This window comes from Hibiscus syriacus, unplaced genomic scaffold (assembly GCF_006381635.1).
Source record: "Hibiscus syriacus cultivar Baekdansim isolate YM2019G1 unplaced genomic scaffold, ASM638163v2 tig00110944_pilon, whole genome shotgun sequence".
Lineage (NCBI taxonomy): Eukaryota > Viridiplantae > Streptophyta > Magnoliopsida > Malvales > Malvaceae > Hibiscus > Hibiscus syriacus.
The window spans coordinates 608,879-634,299 of NW_024062925.1; the positions used below are offsets into that span (position 1 = coordinate 608,879).

At 33.8% G+C, this 25,421-nt stretch overlaps 1 protein-coding gene and 1 pseudogene across 1 annotated transcript; both read left to right on the forward strand.

Moving 5' to 3' along the window:
- Nucleotides 1-3,552: 3,552 nt before the first annotated feature.
- On the forward strand, nucleotides 3,553-4,943 carry LOC120147853. The gene is made up of 4 exons (XM_039161124.1): nucleotides 3,553-3,952; nucleotides 4,032-4,291; nucleotides 4,408-4,590; nucleotides 4,674-4,943. The coding sequence occupies exons 1-4, from the start codon at nucleotides 3,553-3,555 to the stop codon at nucleotides 4,941-4,943; spliced, it is 1,113 nt and encodes a 370-aa protein (XP_039017055.1).
- A 2,394-nt stretch (nucleotides 4,944-7,337) lies between these two features.
- On the forward strand, nucleotides 7,338-14,375 carry LOC120147831 (annotated as a pseudogene).
- Nucleotides 14,376-25,421: the final 11,046 nt, after the last annotated feature.

The following is a 25,421-nucleotide window of genomic DNA, read 5'->3' on the forward strand; positions in this document are numbered from 1 at the left end:
AGGAAAAAAAATTATCTTTAGGATTATTTTATTTTAATTTCTTTGTTTATCCTTAGGCTTTGAGAGGCTATAAATACCCTCTTGAGGTAAACCTAAACACACATCTCAGATTACAATTCTCTTTTTCTTTCTAGTTTTATTAAAGCTTTCTCTTTTATTTTACTTTTCAATTCTTTCATTTTTCTTTTATTTTCAAGATTTGTTTTTAAATATGCTAAGTATGAATTTTTTCATGCTTAGCTAAATTTTTCATAAGTCGAGACCTGATGTGATGACTTAATTCCAAATGGAGAATTGAAACAAGCCCTTAATATCTTCGGAATATCTCTCTGAATCTTTGCGCTTATTTTTCGAAATCAAAACAGTTTTCAAAATCAAAGATAAACTTTGATCTAGATTGTTGTTGTGATTAAACGTGTGGGAGGAAGATTCGACTTATAGAAAGCACATTCGACTTCCTGGGAACACACTTGGCGAGATAGCTTCGCCAAGAGGGAATTGAGATCAGAATTGACGGTTATAGAAGCAACAATCCGAGTCATACGCCATGAACTTAAACAGTAATTGATCTACGACAATTGATGTTGATTAGATCAATTTCCGAAGTCGGAATCAAAGATTTCCTTGGGTATTCGGTATAAAAAATAGAGTCACGAGGATTGCCCTTGTAGACAAAGTAACCGACGTGAATCCTGAAAGGAAAATCTAATTCGATGATCAAACGAAAATTGAGTCAAAGCGAAGTTTGAGGTTGTTTTTACCATATCTACTTTTCGACTTAAAATCTTTTATTTATTTTTACTTCAAATCGCCTATATTACTGTTTAAAAATCTTTTTACCAAAACCCCCCATTTACTACTTTCACGCCTGGCTTAAACAAATCGAACAGAAATTTATAATTTTCCAAGTCCCTGTGGAATCGACCCTTATTTCTCTTTACTACGCATTTTCTTCATTTATCAATTGAGAAGAAGGAATTTATTTTTACATCGAAACGACAATTGTCAGAAGGATTAATGAAGATTAAAACTAAGTGGGGGATGTTTTATAATAGATTTAAAGAAATGGGTTTTTAAATGACATGTTGATGTATGTGTTTTATTGAGGTTTATTAGTAAAATTGACTTGTCAAAGGATTGAACAAGAGATTAGAAGCATGAGATATGATTAAAAACATGTTTAGAAAAATGGTATGATTCTTGAGTTGAGATGTTCCATGAAGATGTTAGATGTTAAAGATTGAAAAATGAAGTAAAGTTAGTTGGGTTGAGTAAAGAGGAGTTAAATAGTATTGTTGGAGGTAAAAGTATGAGATTAGAGGGAAAATTAAGTGAAATTCGAGCTGAAAAATGGTAATTATGGGCAATGAAATCGATATCGATAGAACAATATCGATACTATAGGTGTAAATAGGTAGAAATGGGAAGAATAGTATCGGTACCGATGCAAGGGGTATCGATACTAGCAAAGGGAAGTGTCGATACCGTGGATCCATAATTTAAAAATAGTATAGATACTGAAAGGGAGTATCAGTACCATAGTATAGTAGTATCGATACTGAGAGAAAGGTGTCGATACTAGGCAACACAGAATATAGAAATGGTATCGATACTGAAAGGGGTATCAGTACCATAATATAGAAGTATCGGTACCAGGGTAGTAGTACCGATACTATTGAGCTTGGAACGGCAAAATAGGTTGAAATTGTTATAGAAATTGAAATAATGATATTTTGAATATTCTTAAAGTATAATGTTAAGGATTATACTAACATTCGTATGTTATGTGTACTTAATGGATACTTGTGTATATCGAAACCAAGCTCCTGAATCTAGCAAGAAAATGGAGAAAGATAAAGTTGTTGATTAGCCAGACGTCTCTACACATTATTATCAGGGATTACCAGGTGAGTACCTTATTGTAAGTATTTGAGATGAAGAACATTCAAATTAGAATGTTTAAATTTATATATGTTTTATAATATTGATTATGTTTCTTTATATGTATGGAAAGCATATTATGAATGAGTTTTAGAGTGCGAACTACTCTAAACCGAATCCATAATTAAAATGCATGAAAGGATGCATTAAGGCATGGAAGGATGTCATAATTAAAATGAATGAAAGGATGCATTAAGGCATGAAAGGATACCATAATTAAAATGCATGAAAGCATGCATTAAGGCATGAAAGGATGTCATAATTAAAATGCATGAAAGGATGCATTAAGGCATGAAAGGATGTCATAACTAAAATGCATGAAAAGATGAATTAAGGCATGAAAAGATGTCATAATTAAAATGCATGAAAGGACGTCATAATTAAAATGCATGAAATGGTGCATTAAGGCATGAAAGGATGTCATAACTAAAATGCATGAAAGGATGCATTAAGGCATGAAAGGATGCCACAATTAAAATGGATGAAATGATGCATTAAGGCACGAAAGGATGCCATAATTTAAATGCATGAAAGGATTCCATAACTAAAATGCGTGAAAGGATGTCATAATTAAAATGTATGAACGGCTATATTAATGCATGAAAAGAGACCCTAACTGAAATTAATGAATAATTACTAAAGAAAAATGAACGAAAGAAAAATATGTTGGACATACTAAAAATGTTTATGATGATAATATGACAGAATTTTGGTTTTAATAAGAGTAACCTAACTAATTCTTATGGATGATACAACTTAGTTTGAAGTCAAATAACCATGAGATACTTATGTATACCTTAATGTTCTTTACAATATTATATCTCACTAAGTAAATGTTTAACGTTTGTTGTTTCCCACGCGTAGGTAAAAGCAGAGATTAACTAAGTAAAGAGTGCATTTGTAGCAGCGGTGATCATCAATTTAAGGTGGACTCATCAGTGACACCAAGACAATCTAGTTTATTTTGGAAAAATTATCTGGCATGTAATCACAGTATTAAAAATGCTCTTAACTTTAATTAAGTAGAACTTATAACAGTTTACGACTAATGTTTTGCTTTATATTAAAATGTTATGTTTTCAGAAATTGAAAAACAAAAATTTTATGGGTTTTTCAAATGAGAAATTGTTATAAAGATGATGTGTCATCTGTATCTCGTGTACGGACAAGTATACGGGAGATGGGTGTTACACTATGACACCATTTTAAATTAATCTATAAATTTTTAAAATGTTAATATCAATCCAAACCTCATTATAAGTTAATTAATAATTCACTTTTAAGTGTTTTTAAATTCACGATCTTTGATATTCAAAAAACAATTCACAATCTTTAGAATTCATTAAATGAACTTATTAACTTAATAGTAAAATAGGGTGTCTTATAATTCAAACATGATCTTATACATATGTAACAAAGGAGACTAAGCTGAGAGCCGGCCCTCTTGTCTTATAATGAACATCAAAACAAAGAATCGCCCATGCAAATGCCATATTATTCATATAGGCCAACATTGGGCAAGATATAGGCGTAAAAACCAATGGAACTTTACATCAATTAATGCCTCCATCGACGATTTCATAGCTTGATCATTTAAGTCCCCAAGATTCCATGGAAACCCAAAGTTTCCTTTTCAAGAAGAAAGCAATGGAAAGTGCTGAAACATTGGTCTGCGTGAATCGAGTGAAGCAAGAAGAACCAGAAGAATGGGACGAAAGTATGCCATTGCCCGGAGACATCATCGAAGGCTTTTCGGAAAATGACGGCAACGACGATTTATTCACTCCCGCAAAAGGAAGATCAGAGCTTAGTTCACAGCTACGGAAGATAAAGGTGGAGACAATATGGGTGAAGGTTCGAAGAGGTAATGGAACACTTAAGCTTCGTGTTCGTATCGTGGCAGACAAGAGTTCGATGTTGCATAAGAGGTATACGATAAGAGCGGCTAGAGACGATAGACATGTTGCTGTTTTGGGTGATTTAACGTTGGAGCAATGCACAACGCTACAAGGTATGTGGATTGAAATCAAGCAACATATGAGCATGCTCCATGCATGTATGTATGTTTAATGATTGAATCAACAATGCAGAAATGAGCAGGAGGATTGTGAATGTGGATTTTAGAGGGTTCAACAGAAAGGAAGTGAAGTATGATTGGAAGAAAACGGTGGGCACTTACTTGCCGGATCAAGGATCCACTGTGGTTAGTTCCATGCTTTTCATGCCCTTTACAGGTGAATATTACATCGAGGCTACCATTTCAAGGTGCATGGCCTGGTTTTCAGCTGCCGTTTCTTCAGGGGCTCCTCTTGTCTTCGTCAATATCCAAACTGAACAAACTGTCACCTCGGTACATTCTGGTTTTGGTCCCTTGACTATATTAAATTTTGGCTTTTAGTCTTTGAATTCTCATAGTTAACTTAATCTGTCTGTTTTGCATCTATGGCAACATATTTTCCCTCCAAGGAGAAAACAAATCCTACAGCAAAGGAAATATGTCGAGGGAAGCAGCAGAATACAACTTTACCTGTAGAATTAGTGCAAGGCATAAGGCTATGGTTCTTACCAGGAGTTGAAGAAGTGTCACTTGAAATGATACCCAGACCGGGTGAAACTCGATTCGGAATAGAAATAAAACGAACCGATGAGGTAAATTAATTCTGAATCATCCATCTTCCTTTTTGTTCTATTAATCATCTCAGTCATCATATTTACACATTGCTTTTCTATAGGGTTTCATATGTGTATTCTCAGTGACAGAAGGCTCGGCTGCCGACCGAGCTGGCTTGCAGCAGCTACTTGCAGAAGCAGATGACAAGAAGCTTCTTCTTGTTATATCTCGATTAGAAGGGAAGAGCGTTATGCCATCGAGCGTTGATTCCGATGGGTTCATACATTGTTGTGATCACAATGAAATAAAGGACACATTAACTTCGGCTATTGAAGGAATGGATATCGTTCAACTCCATATCATGGCCTGGCCTAATCAAACCCGTCTCTAGAACTTATCGGCCGCCACGGCTGCGTCCCTGTGGCCTCTAAATGGATACCATCACTCGACGCGGGACGGCCGGAGTGGTGGTATGAGTCTATGAGCATTTCATTGACTCAAAAGTTATTGTAAATTAGTAGCTACTGCATTTTACCATAAAATAAGGTATTAAGCTTCAATGTCAGCTAAAGATTGCATGAGAATGAATGAATTACCTTAAGCTATTGGCTTTACAAGTTTATTATAGGAATGGAAACGGAACGGGTTCAGGGTGGGTTTTGCTCTTACCGTCCCTATCCCCGAAATGAATTCCCGTCCCCATCGGGTTTTTTATCGGGGCGCCTCGTCGGGGAATTTTTTTTACCCCGTACCTAAACCCGATCCTGAAAAAAAACGAGCAACCGTAGTTTTCATAAAAAATAGAAAAAACGACCATAAAAAAAATTGAAAAATTAGTCTACATGATTTACAACTCAAACTAAATCACAAATTCAAACCCAATTCTAAATAATTGTCTAAACTCCAAAATAAAACACATACATAATTAAATACAAACTTTTCTGATATTCAAATCATACAACGAAGATGCATACGCAATATTAAGTCAAATAAAGTCATCCAAAACCGTCGTGTCACTTTTGTCACTTTCTTTGGTAGCTCCCTACATTGAGAAATTTATCAAAAAATCAACTAAATTTCACTCTAATAATTATAAAAGTTAGGGTTTATGGTTTAAATGTTTAGGGTTTGTATTATATAATTAATATAAAAAATAAAAAATATTATATATTATATATAATTAATATAAAATATATAAATTATTATATATATAATTAATATAAAATATATATATATATATATATATATATATATATCAGGGCGGGGCGGGGATACCTTGCCCCTGAACCCGAACCCAAAAAATCCCTGAATTTTACTCCGATACCCGATCCAATATTATTCAAACCAACCCAAACTTAGCCGGGTTTCGAGTTTCCCCGTCAGGTTCGGGACGTTCTGTCATTCTTAGTTTATTATGTTAATATCAATATTGGCTTCACAATACAAAGCACATGATTTTTTGTAAACATGTAGTGCAAAATCTAAACTTGATAATCTTATAATTTTTTTATAAATATGATTTATATTATTTAAGATTTATGATTGAATTTTTTTAATTTAGTGTTCAATGATTATGCTAGAATTTAGAATTTAAAATATTCATCATTTTGATTTTTAGGTTTTTATAATTTTTATGATGCAATAGTTGAAGATTGTAAAATCGTTGCGCCTCACACAATAAAAATAAAATAGGTAAATTATGTGTTTAATATTTTAATATTCATTACTTTGATTTTTAATTATCTTTTTTTATAAATTTTATGATGCGATAGTTAAAGATTGTAAAATCATTGAGCCTCACACAATAAAAAGATAGAATAAATTATGTATTTAATATTTAAACTATCAGTTTTTATATGTTTTAGTATCTAAATTTTAATTTTTTTTAAAATTATCTCTAACGTTTAGTTTTTGTTTGATTTTAGTATATCGGTTAAAAATTCATCGGGTGTGACACCTTTTTATAGGTAAATTGAATGATTCATCATTCAACTATCTTCTCACTCCTATTTTGACCACTAAAATTTATTTTTTAATTTAATTACTTAACTTTCAAATTACTTTTAATTTAATCACTCTAAATTTTAAATTTATTTTTTAATTATATATTAATAAAATAATGAAAAATGTCATGTCTCAAAAATTATTGATAAAATAAATTAGAGTGATTAAAAATATGAACAATTTGAAAGTTGCATAGTTAAATTGAAAATTTTTAAACTTTAATTCTAAATAAGAATGAGAAGATAGTTGAGTGATGAATAATATAATTTATCCATAAAAATGTATTGACATTTTTTTAACGATGAAGTACTAAAATGAAATAAAAACTAAACGTTAGGTATTATTTTAAAAAACTGAAAGTTTAGTACTAAAATAGACTAAACTTAATAGTTTACAAACTAAATACGTAATTTACCTTAAAATATTGAAAAAATTAAATTAAAAAATTAACATGAAAAGAAAGAAAGAAACACCAAAGTAAAATACTGTCAAGTTTAAGGACTAAAAGTTTATTTATCCCTATATTTGAAAGTAATAGAACTTATAGGCACGTGGGTTCCTCTATCAAATCCGCTTAATTGAAAACTCCAAATTTTTTAAAGATTCCGCTCACATACTCCTCTCTCTGTATCTCTTCCCTTCCAGAGAGAAACTGGTCACTGTCAAATGCTCTGTTAAACTTAAAAAAGAAGACCCCACTCAAGCAAATCCTCCGTTTCCTCTATATTTCCCTCTCTGCTTCTCTACCCCACACTCTCAAACAAACAAAAAGGGAATTGGGTTATGGACGGCGGTGCTTCCTACTACCCACGTACAGTCGAAGAAGTATTTCGAGATTTCAAGGGTCGTCGAGCTGCCATGGTTAAAGCTCTCACTCTTGGTATTACTCCTCAACCCTTTTTTTTCATTGCTTTTTTGAAATTCCTACTCTTTGTCTTGCACGTTTGTAATTTTCTTAACCACACCCGTTCTTGGTTTTCATCTTTTAAAGTTTGTTTTCTTTTTTACTTATTTACTTTTCTGGGATTGCTTTTGTTGGCAGATGTTGAAGAGTTTTACAAGCAGTACGATCCAGGTACGGGGTTTTTTGATACTCAGCTTTCGTTTTGTTGAAATGATTTATCTGGAGAATTGAAGTTCGAAATTTTTATTTTCATTGTATTTTCTTTTTTTATAAATTAAACTGAAAAATCCGAACTTTAGTGTGAAATGGAATGAAACTTTCAGTGCATGCAACAATATTTACAATTCTAGTTGTTGTTGCTGTTTAATTCTTATGTCATGAAGAAATAATTATCAGTTTTTGAACACCCATTCTATGCTTAGCTTGAACTTTACTTTCTAAGATAAGAATGATTTGTTTTGAATTAAGAGGGATCTAGGAAGACTAGATTAATTTTCAACTTTTTGTTGTTATTTCTCATGAGTTTTTTTTTCCTTTTCTACAGATGTAGATTCTTTTGGTTTCTTTTGTTTATTTAAGCTCATTATTTAGTTGGTTATTGGTTTGTAAGATGGATTTGATTTTGGATTAAAAGTACGTTCATCGTTTTGCCTCGTTTGGTTACAAATGCATGAAATGGAACTGAGATAATAAAAAATTTAAAATTTTGGTTCCAGAGAAGGAGAATCTTTGCCTGTATGGATATCCCAATGAGCAGTGAGAGGTGAACTTACCTGCTGAAGAGGTGCTGATAGGGAAGCGGTGGCGGTTTAATAAACGTTGCTCTTGTTGAAGAATCAAACCTAGAAAGCTCTAGACTCCATGAACAATAATGGGGAATGAATAGGGGAAAGTGGCAGCAGCAACTAGGGTTCTTAGGGTTTTTTTAGGTGTTGAAAACAGGGTAAGGAATAATATTAGAACAATATAAATAAAAGATAAAGAACTAAAAAATAAAGTATGATAATTAATAAATCAAAAGATCTCCCTTGTGAAAGTGGATGGCAAAGGTGATGATGGTGATGATGGATTTGTGGAAAATAGATGGATAATGTCCTATCGTGTCCTACTAGTTGCAATGAAAACGCAAACACGATAATATGGCTCTAACCAACCCTCCTAGTCTCGATGAAAAGGCAAATTGGAGTGTGAAGATTAATCTCCTTCACAAACTTGAAAGAACTCCAGGAGAAGAAGCTTCGAAGGCACAAGACAATCAGCACTTGCAAAAACGAACTCTCGTTGTATTATTAATCAAAGAAATATGATTTACAAAGTTAAATGAAGCCTCTTATATATAGGGGCTGAGTTTTAAAGATCCTAAATAACTAATGAATAAAATAATAATAAACTAAACATGTCTTAACTCTAATTTCTAATAAAATAATAATAACTAAATATAATGTTTTAACTCATCCTTAATTCCTAATAAAATAATAATAACTAAATATAATGTTTTAACTCATCCTTAATTCCTAATAAAATAATAAATCTAATCTTAAAAGATAATGCATCATCCTATATTAAATTATATTACAAATAATCAATATAAATATTGAAAATTCGTAATTCAACATGGCCCGACCACTGTTGGCTTTCTGTATGATTGCTTCAGATAATTTCTCCATGATTTTATTTGTGAGTGGCGAGAATGAGTGTTTAACAACCATGTCAATTGGTTTGTTAAAGTAATCCCTTAAGTCTCCTAAGTGTGGTTCATGTATTAAGAATTCTCGACAGGAGATTTGTGGATTGTAGAACCTGTTTAGTTGGCAAGGAAACTCATATATAAGATAAAGCTCATTAAAAACACTTTTAAAAGTATGAGTAGAAATATCAGAAATATATTTTATCGTGATATACATCTTTGATATGTTCGATTCTCGGAATAATAGTATACTTAAGAGTATATCTTCGTGGTAGTGCATCGCCTACTAAATTTTTTTTACCTCGGTCTTTGGACTCTCATAAATCGTGACTCTTCATTGATATGGCATAATGATTAGAGCTTTCAGGTGGTAACTCGTCAGGAGGGTCACCTAGCACTATTCGACAACTCTTGGCGATGGAAGATAGTGTGGACCAGTCTCGTGTTGCTTTTACTTTCTCATCATTTACATGGATTCCCTGTGCACGAAATATAAAGTCTGTGGAGTTGTTCAAGTCATGTTTCGTCATTAAGATGAAGTCACGACTAAGCCTTTCATGGATGTAGCATTTTTGTAACAAATTTAACTCTTTGGTTTGTTCAAGATTGTATGTTTGACGAGGTATGATGGAACCTTGAATTAGATTGGTTTGATGTTTGTTTTCCTCTTTTCAGTGGCAATTCGTTAGGTAGATCACCTAACACTTCTTGAAAATCCTGTAAAAGAGATGAAAACACACTAGGCAAATCCTTATTAATGTTAGAAATCAAAATAATTGATTCCCTAAAGCGAACAAGGATACAAGGTTGTTTGTAAAGAAGGTTCTCTCTCAATTCTTTTGTGCTCACACATAGATTTTGAGTCACTCTTTTCTTCTCACATTTAGGTTCACTCACCTCCCATGGGTCATTATTCTTTTTGCTTTTGTAACTAGTGACCTCTTTTGCTTTTGCCTCTTTCTCAGCTTTTTCTTTTTTTGCTTTCCCGCCAGGTTTGTCATCTCTTAGCTTTTTCAAGAAGATGGAGTAGAAGATGAGAAAGAATTTGAAGGATTACCTTGGTAAGAGGATAAAGTATCTTGGTAATGTTCTTTGAATCGACATCTCCTTTGGATTTGTGCTTCGATTGCCATTGTTTTCTTTAGTATATCTTCAAGGTTTTCGTACCCATGTAGATAAAGAAGATCAGTGATGTTTGAGTTTAAACCAACGACGAATCTTGACACGATGACATCTTCTTTTTCAGTTATGTTAGCCCTATTGAGTAATGACTGCATCTCCTTATAGTAGTCTTCAACTGAACTTCTACCTTGTCGAAGTCGGTGTAGTCGTAGTTTAACTTCTCGTGTATAATGTGTCTGTAGGAATCGCTTTCTCATAGTTTGTTTGAGGTCGGTCCAAGAAGTGATTGTTGGAATTTGGAAGTTCTGGATTTTTTTCCTTGTTTGCATCCACCAAGTTCGAGTATATTCTTCGAATTGCATGGTGATGAGGGGAACTTGTTTAGCTTGGGAACAGTCATGGTATGAGAACATGAGATCAACTTTTCCTTCTCAATCGATGTACATGTCCGGATCGTTGTCTCCTTTGAAAGACGTGATCGTGAACTTTGGTTTTGCAAAGAGTTCGGGTACTTGGAAACGTGGTTGTTCTCGCCTAGGTACCAAAATTGTTTGGTCTTGGATTCTAGTTTGGTAGATCCAGTTGTGGTTCTTGTTGTTCTCTCACGATTTCATCAAATCTTTCAACTTGAGTCGTGAGTCGGGCAAGTGCGGCTAAGATAGCCGTAAGTGTCTTGTTATTGTCGCCCATCCTGAAATCATAACACTCAAAAGGAAATTTTAAAGTAAAATAAAAATAGAAGAAAGAAAATTCAACAAAGCAAGAAACTTCACAAGTCACTCCAAGAAAGTAACACAACGAGAGGCAAGTAAGTCGATCTTGTACTCTTTAAAACTCACTTTACCAAGTAGTTTTTCACAGTTCGTAACAGAGTTTGATTACTAGCAAAGGTGATAAGAAAAACTTAAAAGTTCTAAGAGGCCAAACAAAGGTTAGACTCTAAGAGAACGAAAATACAAAGAAAGAAGAAGTATGCAACTCTTTAGTCCTACTAACACAAGAAAGATAATGTGTTAGATAATGCAAAAGAACAATGAAAAAGAAAAACAAAAGAACCTAAAGCAGTAAGAGTCAAATGAAAACAAGAACCAACCCAGAAACCTAGAAAACGATGATCAACTTGAGCAACGTTTTTGAGGGGGTTACCGGTGCCCAAAAATTTTGGAAAATTCCTGAATGTCTTTTGATGTGTCAAGAAACCATCTGTAAAATTTCAAAACCAAATACCTTCAGTAGTATTCAGTAGACTGTTGAACGGTGAGTCCTCAAACAATTTGCTTTGTTCGAAGGTGTTATTGATCTCCAAAATTTTGGATTTTTTATGTGAATGATCTTCAATATATGAAGTTTCAATCTGGAAAATTTACCACGAAATTCCTCATGTACAATTTTCAAGAAATTCGACAAGATTCTAGACTGAATCTGCCGATAAAATTTGAATGATGTATTTAAAGGCTCTAATGAACTCTGATTAGGGTGAATTTTGAGCTGGAGATTACTCTTAGGATGAATATGAGATCTGGAGAAAATAAACCCCAAATTCCTTCGTTTGCAATTTTTTTTGAAAATTTGGCTTTTTTTCCTTTTTTTTGTTTTGTTATTTTTTTTAAAAAAACAGCAAACTAACAATAATGATTTGAATATAAATTAAAATTAAATAAAAAAACCTGAAACGATGAATCTTTTGTGAAATAGCTCTGTTGGGGTACCTTGACGGTTTTGTGTGCAAGAATAAGAAAGATTGCTTGCTTTTATTCAAGAATCGGCCCAAATCTGATACCAATTGATAGGGAAGCGGTGGCGGGTTAATGAACGTTGCTCTTGTTGAAGAATCAAACCTAGAAAGTTCTAGACTCGATGAAGAACAATGGGGAATGAATAGGGGAAAGTGGCAGTAGCAACTAGGGTTCTTAGGGTTTCTTTTAGGTGCTAGAAACAAGGTTAGAAATAATATTAGAACAATATAAATAAAAGATAAAGAAATCAAAAAAAGTGTGATAATCAAGAAATCAAAAGATCTCCCTTGTGAAGGTGGTTGGCAAAGGTGATGATGGTGAGGATTGATTTGTGGAAAATAGATGGATAATGTCCTATCGAGCTCTCCTAGTCGTAATGAAAAGGAAAACACAATAATATGACTCTAACCAACCCTCCTAGTCGCGATAAAAAGGAAAATTGGAGTTTGAAGATTAATCTCCCTCACAAGAACTTGAAAGAACTCCAGGAGAAGAAGCTTCAAAGGCACAAGACAATCAGAACTTGCGAAAACAAACTCTCGTTATATTATTAATCAAAGAAATCTGATTTACAAAGTTGAATGAAGCCTCTTTTATATAGGGGCTGAGTTCTAAAGATCCTAAATAACTAATGAATAAAATCATAATAAACTAAACATGTCTTAACTCTAATTCCTAATAAAATAATAATAACTAAAAATAATGTTTTAACTCATCTTTAATTCCTAATAAAATAATAAATCTAATCCTAAAAGATTATGCATCATCCTATATTAAATTATATTACAAATAATCAATATAAATATTGAAATCGGAATATTTACAAAATCACGTATTAATCTCGTATAGGAATTTTTGCATGTGTTGTCTTCACTAAAATGAACGTATCTTGAGTTCCCGATATCGGATTGATGTGATTCAAGAACCGTTGGAAAGATAAGAGAAAATGTTGTATCTCCTGAAGAGATGTTGACCAAATAAGATCAGGATCCCATTCAAAAAGTCCTCGCAAGTCTGCTGTTGTTTTGGTCTTCTTTTCCAATACTTGGACGAGTGGATCATTTGGAAGAGTTATTAATTCTTCCTTTGATGTGAGCCTTGTGATGCATGTATCAGGTGCCTCCAGAGCTTCCGGAGCCTGCGCTGGGTATTAACTTTGCCAAAGATGGGATGCAGGAAAAGGATTGGTTGTCTTTGGTTGCCGTACACAGTGACTCGATGTTACTTGCCGTTGCTTTCTATTTTGGTGCTAGGTTTGGATTTGATAAAGCTGATAGGTAATTTTCTCCTTGCCCCAAGTGTTGTATCCCGTTTTGGCTTTATACACTGTTACAGATGTAAATAAGCCAAGTTGCTCGTAGGCATGCAACGGTTTCATCCAAATAATTGCTTCCAGTATCTTGCAGTTTTGGTGTTTTGTTATCCTTTTTATTTCCGATGTATGATTGGTCTGATTGTTCAGTATAGGCCGCAGCGTGCGTGAAGCGCTTACAGTGTCTGTGCACATGATATGTGCTAGGACTTGCATGAATTAGCATGCTTAAATTGGGACACTGTGTATCAGATTTGCATTTGGCTGTAACAAGTCCATGTTTTCTTCTGCAATTATATTGGCCAATTTGATGCAGGAAACGCCTTTTCAATATGATAAATGATCTTCCAACAATATTTGAAGTTGTGACAGGAGTGGCTAAGAAACAAAGGAAAAATCGTCAGTTTCAAATCATAGTAGCAACAAATCTAAATCAAACTCTAAGGTATGAGACATTTTTTTCTTTTGCTTAGCTGTTTCGTTAGATGTTATCTGTTTAAATTTTAGGGTTAAGGTTGGTTGAGGTCTGTGAAAACATTATTATCACAGTTTGAAGGGTTTATGGAGTTAACTTTATCATTGGTTATGGATTTTCTTTATCAAAATTTGGTTTCCAAAATGTGTTATGTCTGAAAAATGGCATGGCTTCCATTTGTGAGACCAAAAATAGAAAGAAATTCATTAGAAATCGAATCTAGCAAACCCGAAAGCTAGAGATAACTTTACAATTTCAAGGGAAGCGGACCTTACTATAATTTTCTTTCCCGTTTATGTTCGAAAATATGCAGCGAGGTTCTGTGTCTCAGCCCAAGTATTCGAAGGTGGCGGTGGCAAAGGATGAGGGTGAATATGGTATGGAAGAGGAAAATGATGAGGAGCACGGAGAGACGTTATGCGAGGCTTGTGGAGAGAATTATGCAGCTGATGAATTCTGGATCTGCTGTGATATCTGCGAGAAATGATTCCATGGGAAGGGCGTTAAGATTATGCCGGCAAGGGCTGAGCATATTAAGCAGTACAAATGCCCATCTTGCAGCAACAAGAGAGTGCGACCTTGACGACAGTTGCTTGTGGCTCGTTTGATGTGAATTCGGATGTTATGGACTTCCTAACTGTCTAGTAGGTGGAGTAGTCAAGTTTGTTTGTAGTAAATGTGCCTTTAATGTAGGAGACCTGTGTTTACTTGGAATATGTAGGTCGTGAACTACCTGTTTAATTTGATTATAAAATTGGATATAATCATTTCTTTCTGCAATTGGAGGGGGAGATTTAATTTTATGTTTGAATCCTCTGTATATTATTATTACATAGTGATCCAGATGAAGAAAAAAAGAAGAAAAACTGCTAGATATGCTTTGTACATTAATATGCAGGCGATGCTCATCATTAGCAAGCCGAAGGAAGAAAAGAAATTACAATTAGTAAGCCCTTCACTAAGCAAACTGGTTAAAGCCCTCAGTCTTTCTTTTCATTTCATCGACTCATACGTACTGACCATGGTTGTCGCAGAGATAGCCATTGATGCCCAGCATGGCCTCAATCCTCTGTAATAAGCTGCCAATCAACCTTCTTGCACTAAATTTCTCATTGTCTGCAGAACATTTGATGGTTTTCTTACCCCCCATCCTCTTCCCTATCCTGTACATATAATCTGGTCTTAATGGTGTCAACTGGCATGATTATCAAAGCTGTAATCTGGTCTTAATGGTGTCAGCTGAGGATGATTACAGATTACAAAGCATATGCCTATAATTCGGGGCCTCGAACGGTTCGATTGAGGGCTGAAACAACACCTCTGTTTGCTTGAGATGTTCCAGTCAATGAACCAGCAAAAGAATACAACTGGGTGGAAAAGACTTTCAAGAGGGAAGATTGGCTCACAAGGAAGCGAGATTCATTGATGGTGATGGCATCACTTATGGCAACAATGTCTTTCCAAGCTGGACTAACCCCTCCTGGTGGTCTATGGCAAGATGGTTTGATACAAGCACCCCAAGGCAACAACATCACCAATGGAACACACGAGACAGGGACATCGATATCAGCATACCGAAACGAGAGCTATTATGGTCAGTACCTTGCTGCGAGCATGATAAGTTTCATCGCATCGATGAGCATCATCTTGTTGCTGATCACGGGGTTGCCTTTCAAGCGAAGGTTCTTCATGTGGATTTTGACAGTGATCATGTGGGTTGCTATCTCAGCCATGGCCTTTACATACAGAATTTCACTTCTGGTTTTCACCCCAAAGGAACAGGAACAAAATGTCACTAGCATACTCGACTACGCTCACGTGGTGTGGCTTCTGGTAATGGCTCTTCTTCTTCTAGCTCACACCATTCGCCTCACTGTAAATATTTTCCACAAAGTTGACCAAGAGGTAGCGCCGAAGAGAAGGCCAACGCCAACCTTATCCTACACAAATAATTTTGACATCTAATCATCATAACTATATCAGTTTGTATGTATAATTAATTGTTTATTTTTTCTTCTTTTCAATTCATCTATATTTGTATATTGAAGTTGCAGTTGCAGACCTTCTTCCTCTAGTTTCTGATGAACCGCTAGTCTCTCTGAAACATCAAACTGACGAAGTTACAATTATCCCGGAATATAAAGGGATAATTATAATATTATGTCAATTGTATTTTTATGTTAGACCTGAATTTAACTCGACCCCACAATTTAAAAACCAATTTAAACGAATTTTTAAATTAAAAAATCAATTAAATCAAATCAACTCAAAACTCGCTGAATCAAAGTGAAATTACCATCAATAATATTATATTAAAAACCCTCATTAATTATTTTTTTAACAGTAACCTCTTAGCATATTTGTTAGAAAAATACCCCAAACTGCACACGTAAGACTATCTCACGTTCTATCTAACGCGAGAACATGTCTCGCAATCCACACGGCGCGAAGAACCTCTGAAGTGGATGACATTTTCAGATGACGTAATTTAATATTGGTATTTAATACCTTGGGTTTTGCGTAAAACGAGCTTCCCGAGAAAATGAATCATCGCGAGAAATTTATCGCAAGTGGTATCCAATGAACCTTGTGTTTTCCAAAATGTTAGGTCTTTGTTTTCCAGTACAAATCTCATGTGTTAATAGTCATGTTCGGGTATTTAATCTCGAAATTTTAGATAGTTAAAAGATTATAGGCGTGGTATTCGAATTTTACATACGAGATATCACAAGCGGGTTGAAAATGGTTCTAAAGCTTGTTTTGTGCATGATGGAAATGGAAAAATGGTTGGGTAGACATATTCGAGGGTTTTCTCTGGTAGTTAATCTGAAAAATTGCATGATTTCTAAGAGAGAGGTGTAGTATTGTAATTGATTTTTTGATTGAGAGTAATATCGACACACACGAGACATTGTAATCGGGGTAAAAATCGTGTTCAAAATGGTCCTAAAGCTTGGTTTTTCGCTGAAGAAGATGCTAACAAACTAATCGAGATTAGGGCGTGATCGATTAGGACATTTATTCTTCGAGTGTCCGAGATTTCTACAAATACTACAAAGCTTTAGCTGTCCGGTTCTTTCTCGATGATCGACCAAATCGTTGTCACAATAAATCCTTATTGAACGTGGACAGACCCTTTTTTGGTGCTCTAGAGCAAAATCTGGACATATTGTAGGTTCATCATCAACCGCATCCGGATCCCTTTTGTTTCCAATCAGAGAAAACTCGTATCGATACATATTGGATACGGTTTCCAATAAGTCCACACGATCAAAGAAACTGCACGTAGTCAATCCTTACAGAAGAACAAGTGGCAATAACATGCAGACACATATATTTGAATGTTTGAAATACTCCACAGTCGTATGTTCTTTCACATCGATTGATGACGTATGCGTTGTGTTGTATGCCTTTGAATGGCCTAGAATATTCTGAAACACGGAATTGATTTTGTTCACGAGAGACGCATGTCGCAGTCATCGCATTTGAGTGTTGCAAAAAGGCTTGTAATTTTTTATGGAGGTCTGGGTGGATTCTATGACCACCTACAATCCACTCATCTACTTGCCTTCACAAGGTTGCAAACATGGTTTCCAAAAGATAATATGTCGCTTTGAAAACGGAAGTGATAAGCAAATATCGTACTCCCTTCAGTGATGAATTGATTGCCTCATTCAAGTTTGTTGTCTTATAACCATATCGTATACTCCCATCAAATGATTGAAGCCATTTCTCCCTCGGGATTTTAGCAAGGTAGTCGTAGCCTTCCTGTTTCCCGTGTCTCGGTTCTTCAAATAGCTCGTTAACCTCGCGTGTAGAATGAGAGTGGCCTGCCTATTGAAAATGCAACAGACAATTATAAATAATAAATGACAAAATATATGAATCCAAATAAATTGAAAGGCGTACAAATTCGAAGCACTATTTGGTGTTCATCTTCGTTCCTAAATTTTTGTAAATAATTTGAGGCAATGTGGCGTAAATAGTACCGGTGATAAATATAGGGAGACTTCCAAGACGGTCTCATACGCTCGATTACATATCTGATCCATGCGCCTCTGTCAGAACTAAGAGATATCCCAGTAGGACGCTCTCGCAAGACATGTGATAGAACATATCTATGCAAGTACTTGAAGAAGAATGCTCAAGAGTCTATATCTTCCTTTTCAACTGTTGCGAATGCGATGGAAATTGTTTTCCTATTGTCGTCATGGGCCACTGCCAACACCATTATTTGTTTATATATTTCGTACAACCAGTGTCGTCGATCTGAACCATCGGCTTATAATCACGAGACCGTTCACGAACCGTACTATGAAGATCAAAGTCGATGACACCAGCATAAGAATGTCTCCCTATAGATGTTGGCAAATCTTTGAATGGGTTAAACACTTCATCTTCTTACAACCTCGTTTCTCGCTGAGAAGATGATGCACCCACGTCACTGATGTATGGACTGTACGTTCTAGGTTGTAGATTCAAGTCAAAGTCCAAGCTAGCGACATAAGAACGCCTTGGCATCGAAGAAGATGATTCACTCATGTCATTGCCCCAAGTAGTAACACTCAATAAGTTAATGTCATTACGTAAATTAGCTGTCAGACTATAGACATTATGATTGAAGTCAAAATCAGTCTGTCTTCAATTTGGGACAGCAGTAGCATTATTATCATATGAGAAATCTACAAACAGCTCAAGTGGCCCTCCTAAGGAATATTACATGTGACAATCGATCATCATGTCCATATCACCACCATCATCAATGTTGTATATTGAGTACGTTAGTGGTTTTAATGACATCGGTAGTCGATACCTCAAAGTGCTCATTTTTTCTAGCGGCCATGTGGAACAAAATTATTGACTTTTTTCGTCAACTTCTTATGAGTTAATTTCTTCAACAAGGTCATCGTCAGAGTATGTGTTGACTGAAAGATGATACCAAGAAAATCATCACGCATAATTTGCCATCATAGTATACCAAAGTAGTAACAGTTCCTCTCCTCGACGTGTTCTGAAAATATATACGATCATACAAAGAGAAGATCAAAATATGCACAAAATGATAATGCCTTCAAAGTAAAGAAGTGTCAAATAAACTTGTGAGTGAGATTGAGCCTGTTGATCAATTTCCTTCATTGCTTTAACTTTTGTGTATATAGTTTGCTTCTTCACCACTATTTGCTTATAATATGGATTAGAATGAAAGTCTCATTTTTTTAATAGAATAGTTGGTGACTTGGGCGCCTGTAGATAATATTTCTGACTTGACTTGACGTAGCAATAACCTTGCGTTTTGTAAAGCGCGAGTTCCTGATATTCCTTATGTGGCAACATATGATTTGATATGGTGGTTTGACATGTACCTCACGTCTTGCACAAGCGAGTTGTTGATTATATTCCTGATCCCAGTAGCAAATATTCCTGACTATTTGCTACTTAATTTCCTCTTGTTCCACCAAACCAAACCAAACCATCTCTGCGAAACCTGCTAAAAAAAACTTCTAGTTTGAAAAATGCATCCTCTTTTGGTGGGATATGGATTTCCTTTGCATACTTCTCGAAAGAGTGTTGCATTTTTTCCTTTTCATTTTGTAATGAAGGTACCATGAACATGTTAAGGCATCATTTTCTGGTGGCATCTAGATTTTCGTTTGGGCCTTCCGAGCTCTTCCTTTTCAAGCGAACACCTTTTGAGAAATCCTTCTGAGCTTTTTCCTTTCTGTTCAATACCAACTATGTAACACCAATAAACCGTATAATTATACCTATACAGAGTATAGATGTCACCCGAATTTCTTAAAACCATTTTCCAATTTAAAAGCGATTTAAAATTTGTTTTCCTAAATTGGTAATTGATATTATAAAAATATCATATAATAAAATTTATATTTTATTATGACAAATTTAATTCAAAAGATTTTTTATGAATAGTAATCATGAACAGTGAACAGTGGCGATGAACAGTAGGGGAACCGGTCCCCTATTGGGGGGAATCAGTACCCCAAAATCATTCTAGAAATTTTGCTTAAAAACGTGGTTACTGTTCATGACCGTGACCTATGGGATAATTGTTGCTCCCTTTTAAGCTGATTTATCAAGTCATCAATCTTCAAAATGGGATAATTGTTTTTGATAGTTACTTTGTTTAACTATCGATAATCTATACATAATTGCATATATCCATTTTTTTAACAACACTGGTTTACCCCAAGGTAAAATATTCGGTCTAAAGCATCCTTAACCTATCAATTCTTGCAATTGGTTCTTAATTATCTTAACTCAATCGTAACCACTCGATATGAACTCATAGATACAAGATCAATGCCTTGATAACCATTAATATTGAACTCCACCCCTCAATCTGGAGGTAACCCGAATAATTAATTCTAAAAATACATAAGAAAATTCCCAAGTTATGGAAATATCATATGATCTTACTTCAGATACTTTAGTATCTATCAACTTAGCTAGAAAAGTTATTCATCCTTTTTACATCATATTAATCGCAACCATTGTTGATATCACGTTAGTGATGATTTCACTTTTTCATCAATCATTAAAATTCTTAACTTCTCCGTATTTTTCTAAATTAAACGCATCTTGCGACCATTAACTCAACCTTAATGCAGAGAAAACAAATTCATTATTAAAATGATCTTAAACTCGTTACTGATAATCCCGTAGGATTCATGCTCATGAATCTTTATCGAACATTTATTGTTTTTCCGACTAACACTTGTATCATGACCGTGACCTATGGGTCTTCCGCTATAATATCACTCGATATCAAGTAGAATTGAATATTTCTACTTTGGAATTCCTTATTTCATTCTTAAGGAAATCTATATAATTTTTCTAATTCCAAAGAAAATATTCTCGAGCAGTTGAAACATTTTCCATTACAAATGATAGTCAAAATATCCACATCGTTCAATAAGAAAATTTGACACTTTGTAGCAATAACTTCATAGTAGTTAATGCTAAAATCACACTAGTAAACAAATTTACTCCTTTTTCTTATCATTATGAACTTGACACTTTTCAAGTTCTTGAGAATCAATCTCAATCTAAACAATAATTCATTGTAGCATAGAAAGTTAAACAATCCATTTTCTCATATTTACCTTCGCAAGGTAACTCTATCCAATTTTATGGACTTGATATCTATTATCAATCCAAATCTTAATCATTTGTTTCACCAATAAATCAATTTCGTTTAAACTTTTAGCGGACAACTTATTACCATTTATTCATTTCCTCTTACTCAATCAAAAATGATTTAAACAATTTAATGCTTAGCTTAAATATTTCTCACTTATTTAAGCTTACCTGGAGAAACCTCAGAATCATTGCTAGATTTAAAAATCTCCTCTGGATCCTCATCCAATTCAACTTTTCTTATAAGTCGTTCAAACTTTTTAATTGATTCTTCCATTTAAAAACTTCGTTGAAAGCTATGACATATCTTCCACAAAATGGAGAAAAATCCTTTACAACATCCACCCTTTTAAGGTGTTTTACATAATTCATGTCGGGACCCTTTTTGGTCGATTTCAATCTCAACCTTCTTTTCAACTTTTTCGATTTTCTACCTTTGTCTTTAATTCCAACATCTGACATAGTCAGAATCATCATACTTTAGTAAAGAGTAACTTTACTCCCTATAAACATCATCACAGTATATATACAAATAGCAGTAACTTTTGACATCCTAGTGGCATGTATACACTTTTTAACTCAAAATAACCTCGGTTTAGTCCTAAAATTGACTAAACCTGCAGCTCTGATGCCAATAAATGTAACACCCATAACCCGTATAATTATACCTATACAGATTATAGATGTCACCCGAATTTCTTAAAAATCATTTTCCAATTTAAAAACGATTTAAAATTTATTTTCTTAAAATGGTAATTGATATTATAAAAATATTATATCATATAATTTATATTTTATTATGACAAATTTAATTCAAAATATTTTTTATGAATAGTACCCGTGAACTGTGAACAGTGGCGATGAACAGTAGGGGAATCGATTCCCTATTGGGGAGAATTGGTACCCCAAAATCATTCTAGGAATTTTGCTTAAAAACATGGTTACTGGTCACTATCTAAAATCAAATTCAATCATAGGATGTCTTATTGATATTGAAATATACCTCTCGATGCTTGATGTCACTTTGAACTCTTTAATCCACTATTGGATTTTTACCTACGCGTGAAAATCATCACACGCTAAGTATATACTTAGTGAGGCAATTAAAACAATAAACAATGCAATACAATTCATGCATGAATTTAGATTTCAAATCCAATGCCATAAAACCATGCTAATAGCATATTCAATATTTTACCATGATCAAAATAATATAAAATTTCTTACCATTTATCCCATAAGCTCATAAGCTTATTTTACCAAAACACTTGCCATTATTCCATAACCTATACCATAGACAATAACCATAAACAATAGACAATAGCCCAATATACAACCATGAGGACCTTGGGTACACGAGTCAAATATAAGCATCGTAGTGCTAATCTGTATGACACATAAGGTCGTGTCTACCATCTGTACTAGGTATCCTTAAGTACAGTCCCGTATGGCACATAAGGTCGTACCCACCATATACACTAGGTATCCTTTAGTGTATTCCCGAATATGCAGCCTATTGTTGGACTCTATGGCATGCCAACTATACCCTGTCCCTCAATGACTTACTTGGGCATACAGTCTATTTTATTTGATTCATCCATGGCAAAGTATATTATCAATATTTAACAATGGGGCAGTTCATACCCAAAATAACATTCATGGTAAAAATCATATATGTTCATGATAACATCATATGCAAAAATCAGTGATCAATGCATTTTAATTTCATACTCTGACATATCAATGTCAAATTATAAAAATGATATAAAATCATGCCGATATAAACAAGGCCGACTTATCGCAAGTCTTCCTGATGATGTATAAAACATCCATGTATAATTTCATGCATGTATTTCACTCACCTTGACACTTTATAATTTTCCAAAATATGAGCCTCACTATTGTTCCACAATAAACCCTCTTGATTTACTTCAATCGCAAATCAATCATAATATGTATAATTCACAAATTCATAATAATACATATGTTAGTAGTGTACTAACATAAACATATCCCAAATAACTCCATAATATTTTTGATACTCATTATCTATCAAAATACTTAACTCTTAATAATTCCTTTTAACCTTGTAATCAACTTTTCCAATTTACCCAAAATGGTCCTTCACCATTTTACCACTTAGATTCTTAATACCAATAATTCCAGTATTGAAAGCATTATTAACCAAGTACCCATACGAAGGCATAATTACAATAAACACTCCTAATAATTCGAAATTTGTATTACAATCACCAAACTTTCTAAAATTTCCATATTTCGACAACTTGCACTGCCTTTAAAGAATCAATATTCTGTATTGATATACACATTGAAATTTAATTTCGTTTCTTCCATTGAAAACTATACTCGAATATATCCATATAAAGAAATCCTTCTAATTCATTTTGTACCATTTATGGTGAATTTTCAAAGTTGACCAACATAATTTGTTTTGCAGAATCTACTGTCCGAATTTTCTGACCTTTCCTTGGTTAAAAATTCATATCTTTTGGTATACACCTTGAAATTGATCCATGTTGTTTTTAAACAAAACTAGATCGATATATGAACACAATATATAAAACTAACCTCGAAATTATTTTTATATAATTTCTGGTGAATTTTCGAACCTACTGCCAGATTTAAAATCCAAACTTTTTTCTTTAACTTCATTCTTAGGTTCTTCATCAATTCTTACAATCAATTCTTTAAAATCACTTAACTCTTCAAAACCTATAAAACACAAGAATCAAAATCCTATTCATCAACTCAAGATGAACTTGAACATGAAACCCTAGTAATATTCATGTCAAAATGTAGAGAATTGAACGCAGAACATTTTTCCTAATCACACCCAAGTCTAATTCTCAACAAGATTGCTTCAAAATTCAAAACAAGAATACCTACCTTGCAAGCTTGGGGGTGTCGGTCATAGATGAAGAAGAAGATGAAGTTGCTCTTCCATGATTGATATTTTATGATAATTTAATTTATCACATGGCAATATATATTATGATAGCATTTTTTTTATTCAATCCTATATGAATTTCCATGTTTGCCATTAATGAATTTCCATATTCACCATAAAACCAAGAAATCTGATCATTATCATATTACAAAGTCAAAATGAATTATTTTGACTTTTATTTCTGAAATTCACCTTGAATTTTCAAATATTGCATTTTAGTCACTAAATTCCACTGTTTCGGTTAAATCTGAACAATTGCACAATTCCAAACCAAATTTCTCTGATCCAAAATATTAAAATAATATTTCCAACCATTTTATAACATCCTTCAAATTTTTGTAAAATTCCAATTCGATCTGAATTACCGATTCCTTATCGAACTTTAACCCTTTCTAGTTTTTCTTTACTAAAATTCAAATTCCAAAAAAATGGTTTCCATAAAACTCCACTCTCAAGAGTAAACCATCTATTTATGAAATAAAATCCTTTTTAGGATATTTATCACTTCATTCCTCAAATTTTCCCAAGTTTTATACTTTGACCATCAAACTTTCAAAATTTTCATTTTGGTCATTGTCTAAATTTTTTGGGGTATTACAAACTGCACGAAGAAAGAAGACGAAGTTTTCCTTTGTGTTTCTCTGGTGCGGCGATATCCTTTTATTATAGAAGGCAACATCTATTTCTCATTTCCCTTATTATGCACTAAAATTAAAATGTAAAAATCGCTTAAGTTGCTTACATAAATCGTTCCCTGATTAGAATTTCTCATATATGTTCACATCAATTTCAATTGAAATATAAGTCGTAAAACTACACTTGTAACCTCAAACATTTCCACAGATGTTTTGTTTGACATCTCATATTACTCAACGAAAATTTCTATCAACCCATTATAAAGCTTTGGGGATTTTAAAAATAATAACTCCATATTTGGTACAAATTTATTGATTTTAGGGGGTTTTTCATTACTTAATACCTTGCATCTTGTGTAACATGAGTTACGTCTGAACCGTTGGATTTTATTCGATTTAAATAGTCGCATCTTTTCAATGTGTACCTCACATCCTCGGAAAAGCGAGGTCCATAAAATCCTCGCTTCGGGACGGGTGTGAGGCTTGTTATAAATAAGGGCCCATTTTGGAAAGTTTCCCAGACCATTTCAAAGCAAAATTCCAAAAAAAAATATTTTTAAATATTGTCAAATTTTCGATAGAAGTCTTAAAAAAATTCTACTTCATGTTGCTTCTAACTCCATCCTCGATTTCGTCAATGCGCAGTTAAATTGCAAGAGTTTTCTTGAAGGTGCTGATCAGGATTACATTTTTCGAAATGTTTCCATGAAGAATATTAACAGCATGTCGTGGGATCAACACGAGAAGGTGGCTCACCAAAGATGCCTTCATGCTAACAATCCTGAAGCTTTATACAGAGAGGGCATGTTTAATTTTTTTAGTAAAACAAATTCCTACTTCGTCCTATATTGTTTGAAGTAAGCAGCCG

Bases quoted from the DNA above. Each gene is read 5' to 3' on its own strand.
- LOC120147853 (XM_039161124.1), top strand. From the start codon at position 3,553: ATGGAAACCCAAAGTTTCCTTTTCAAGAAGAAAGCAATGGAAAGTGCT. The intron at 4,292-4,407 runs GTACATTCTGGT...TTTCCCTCCAAG, and splicing joins CTGAACAAACTGTCACCTCG to GAGAAAACAAATCCTACAGC. The intron at 4,591-4,673 runs GTAAATTAATTC...GCTTTTCTATAG, and splicing joins AAATAAAACGAACCGATGAG to GGTTTCATATGTGTATTCTC.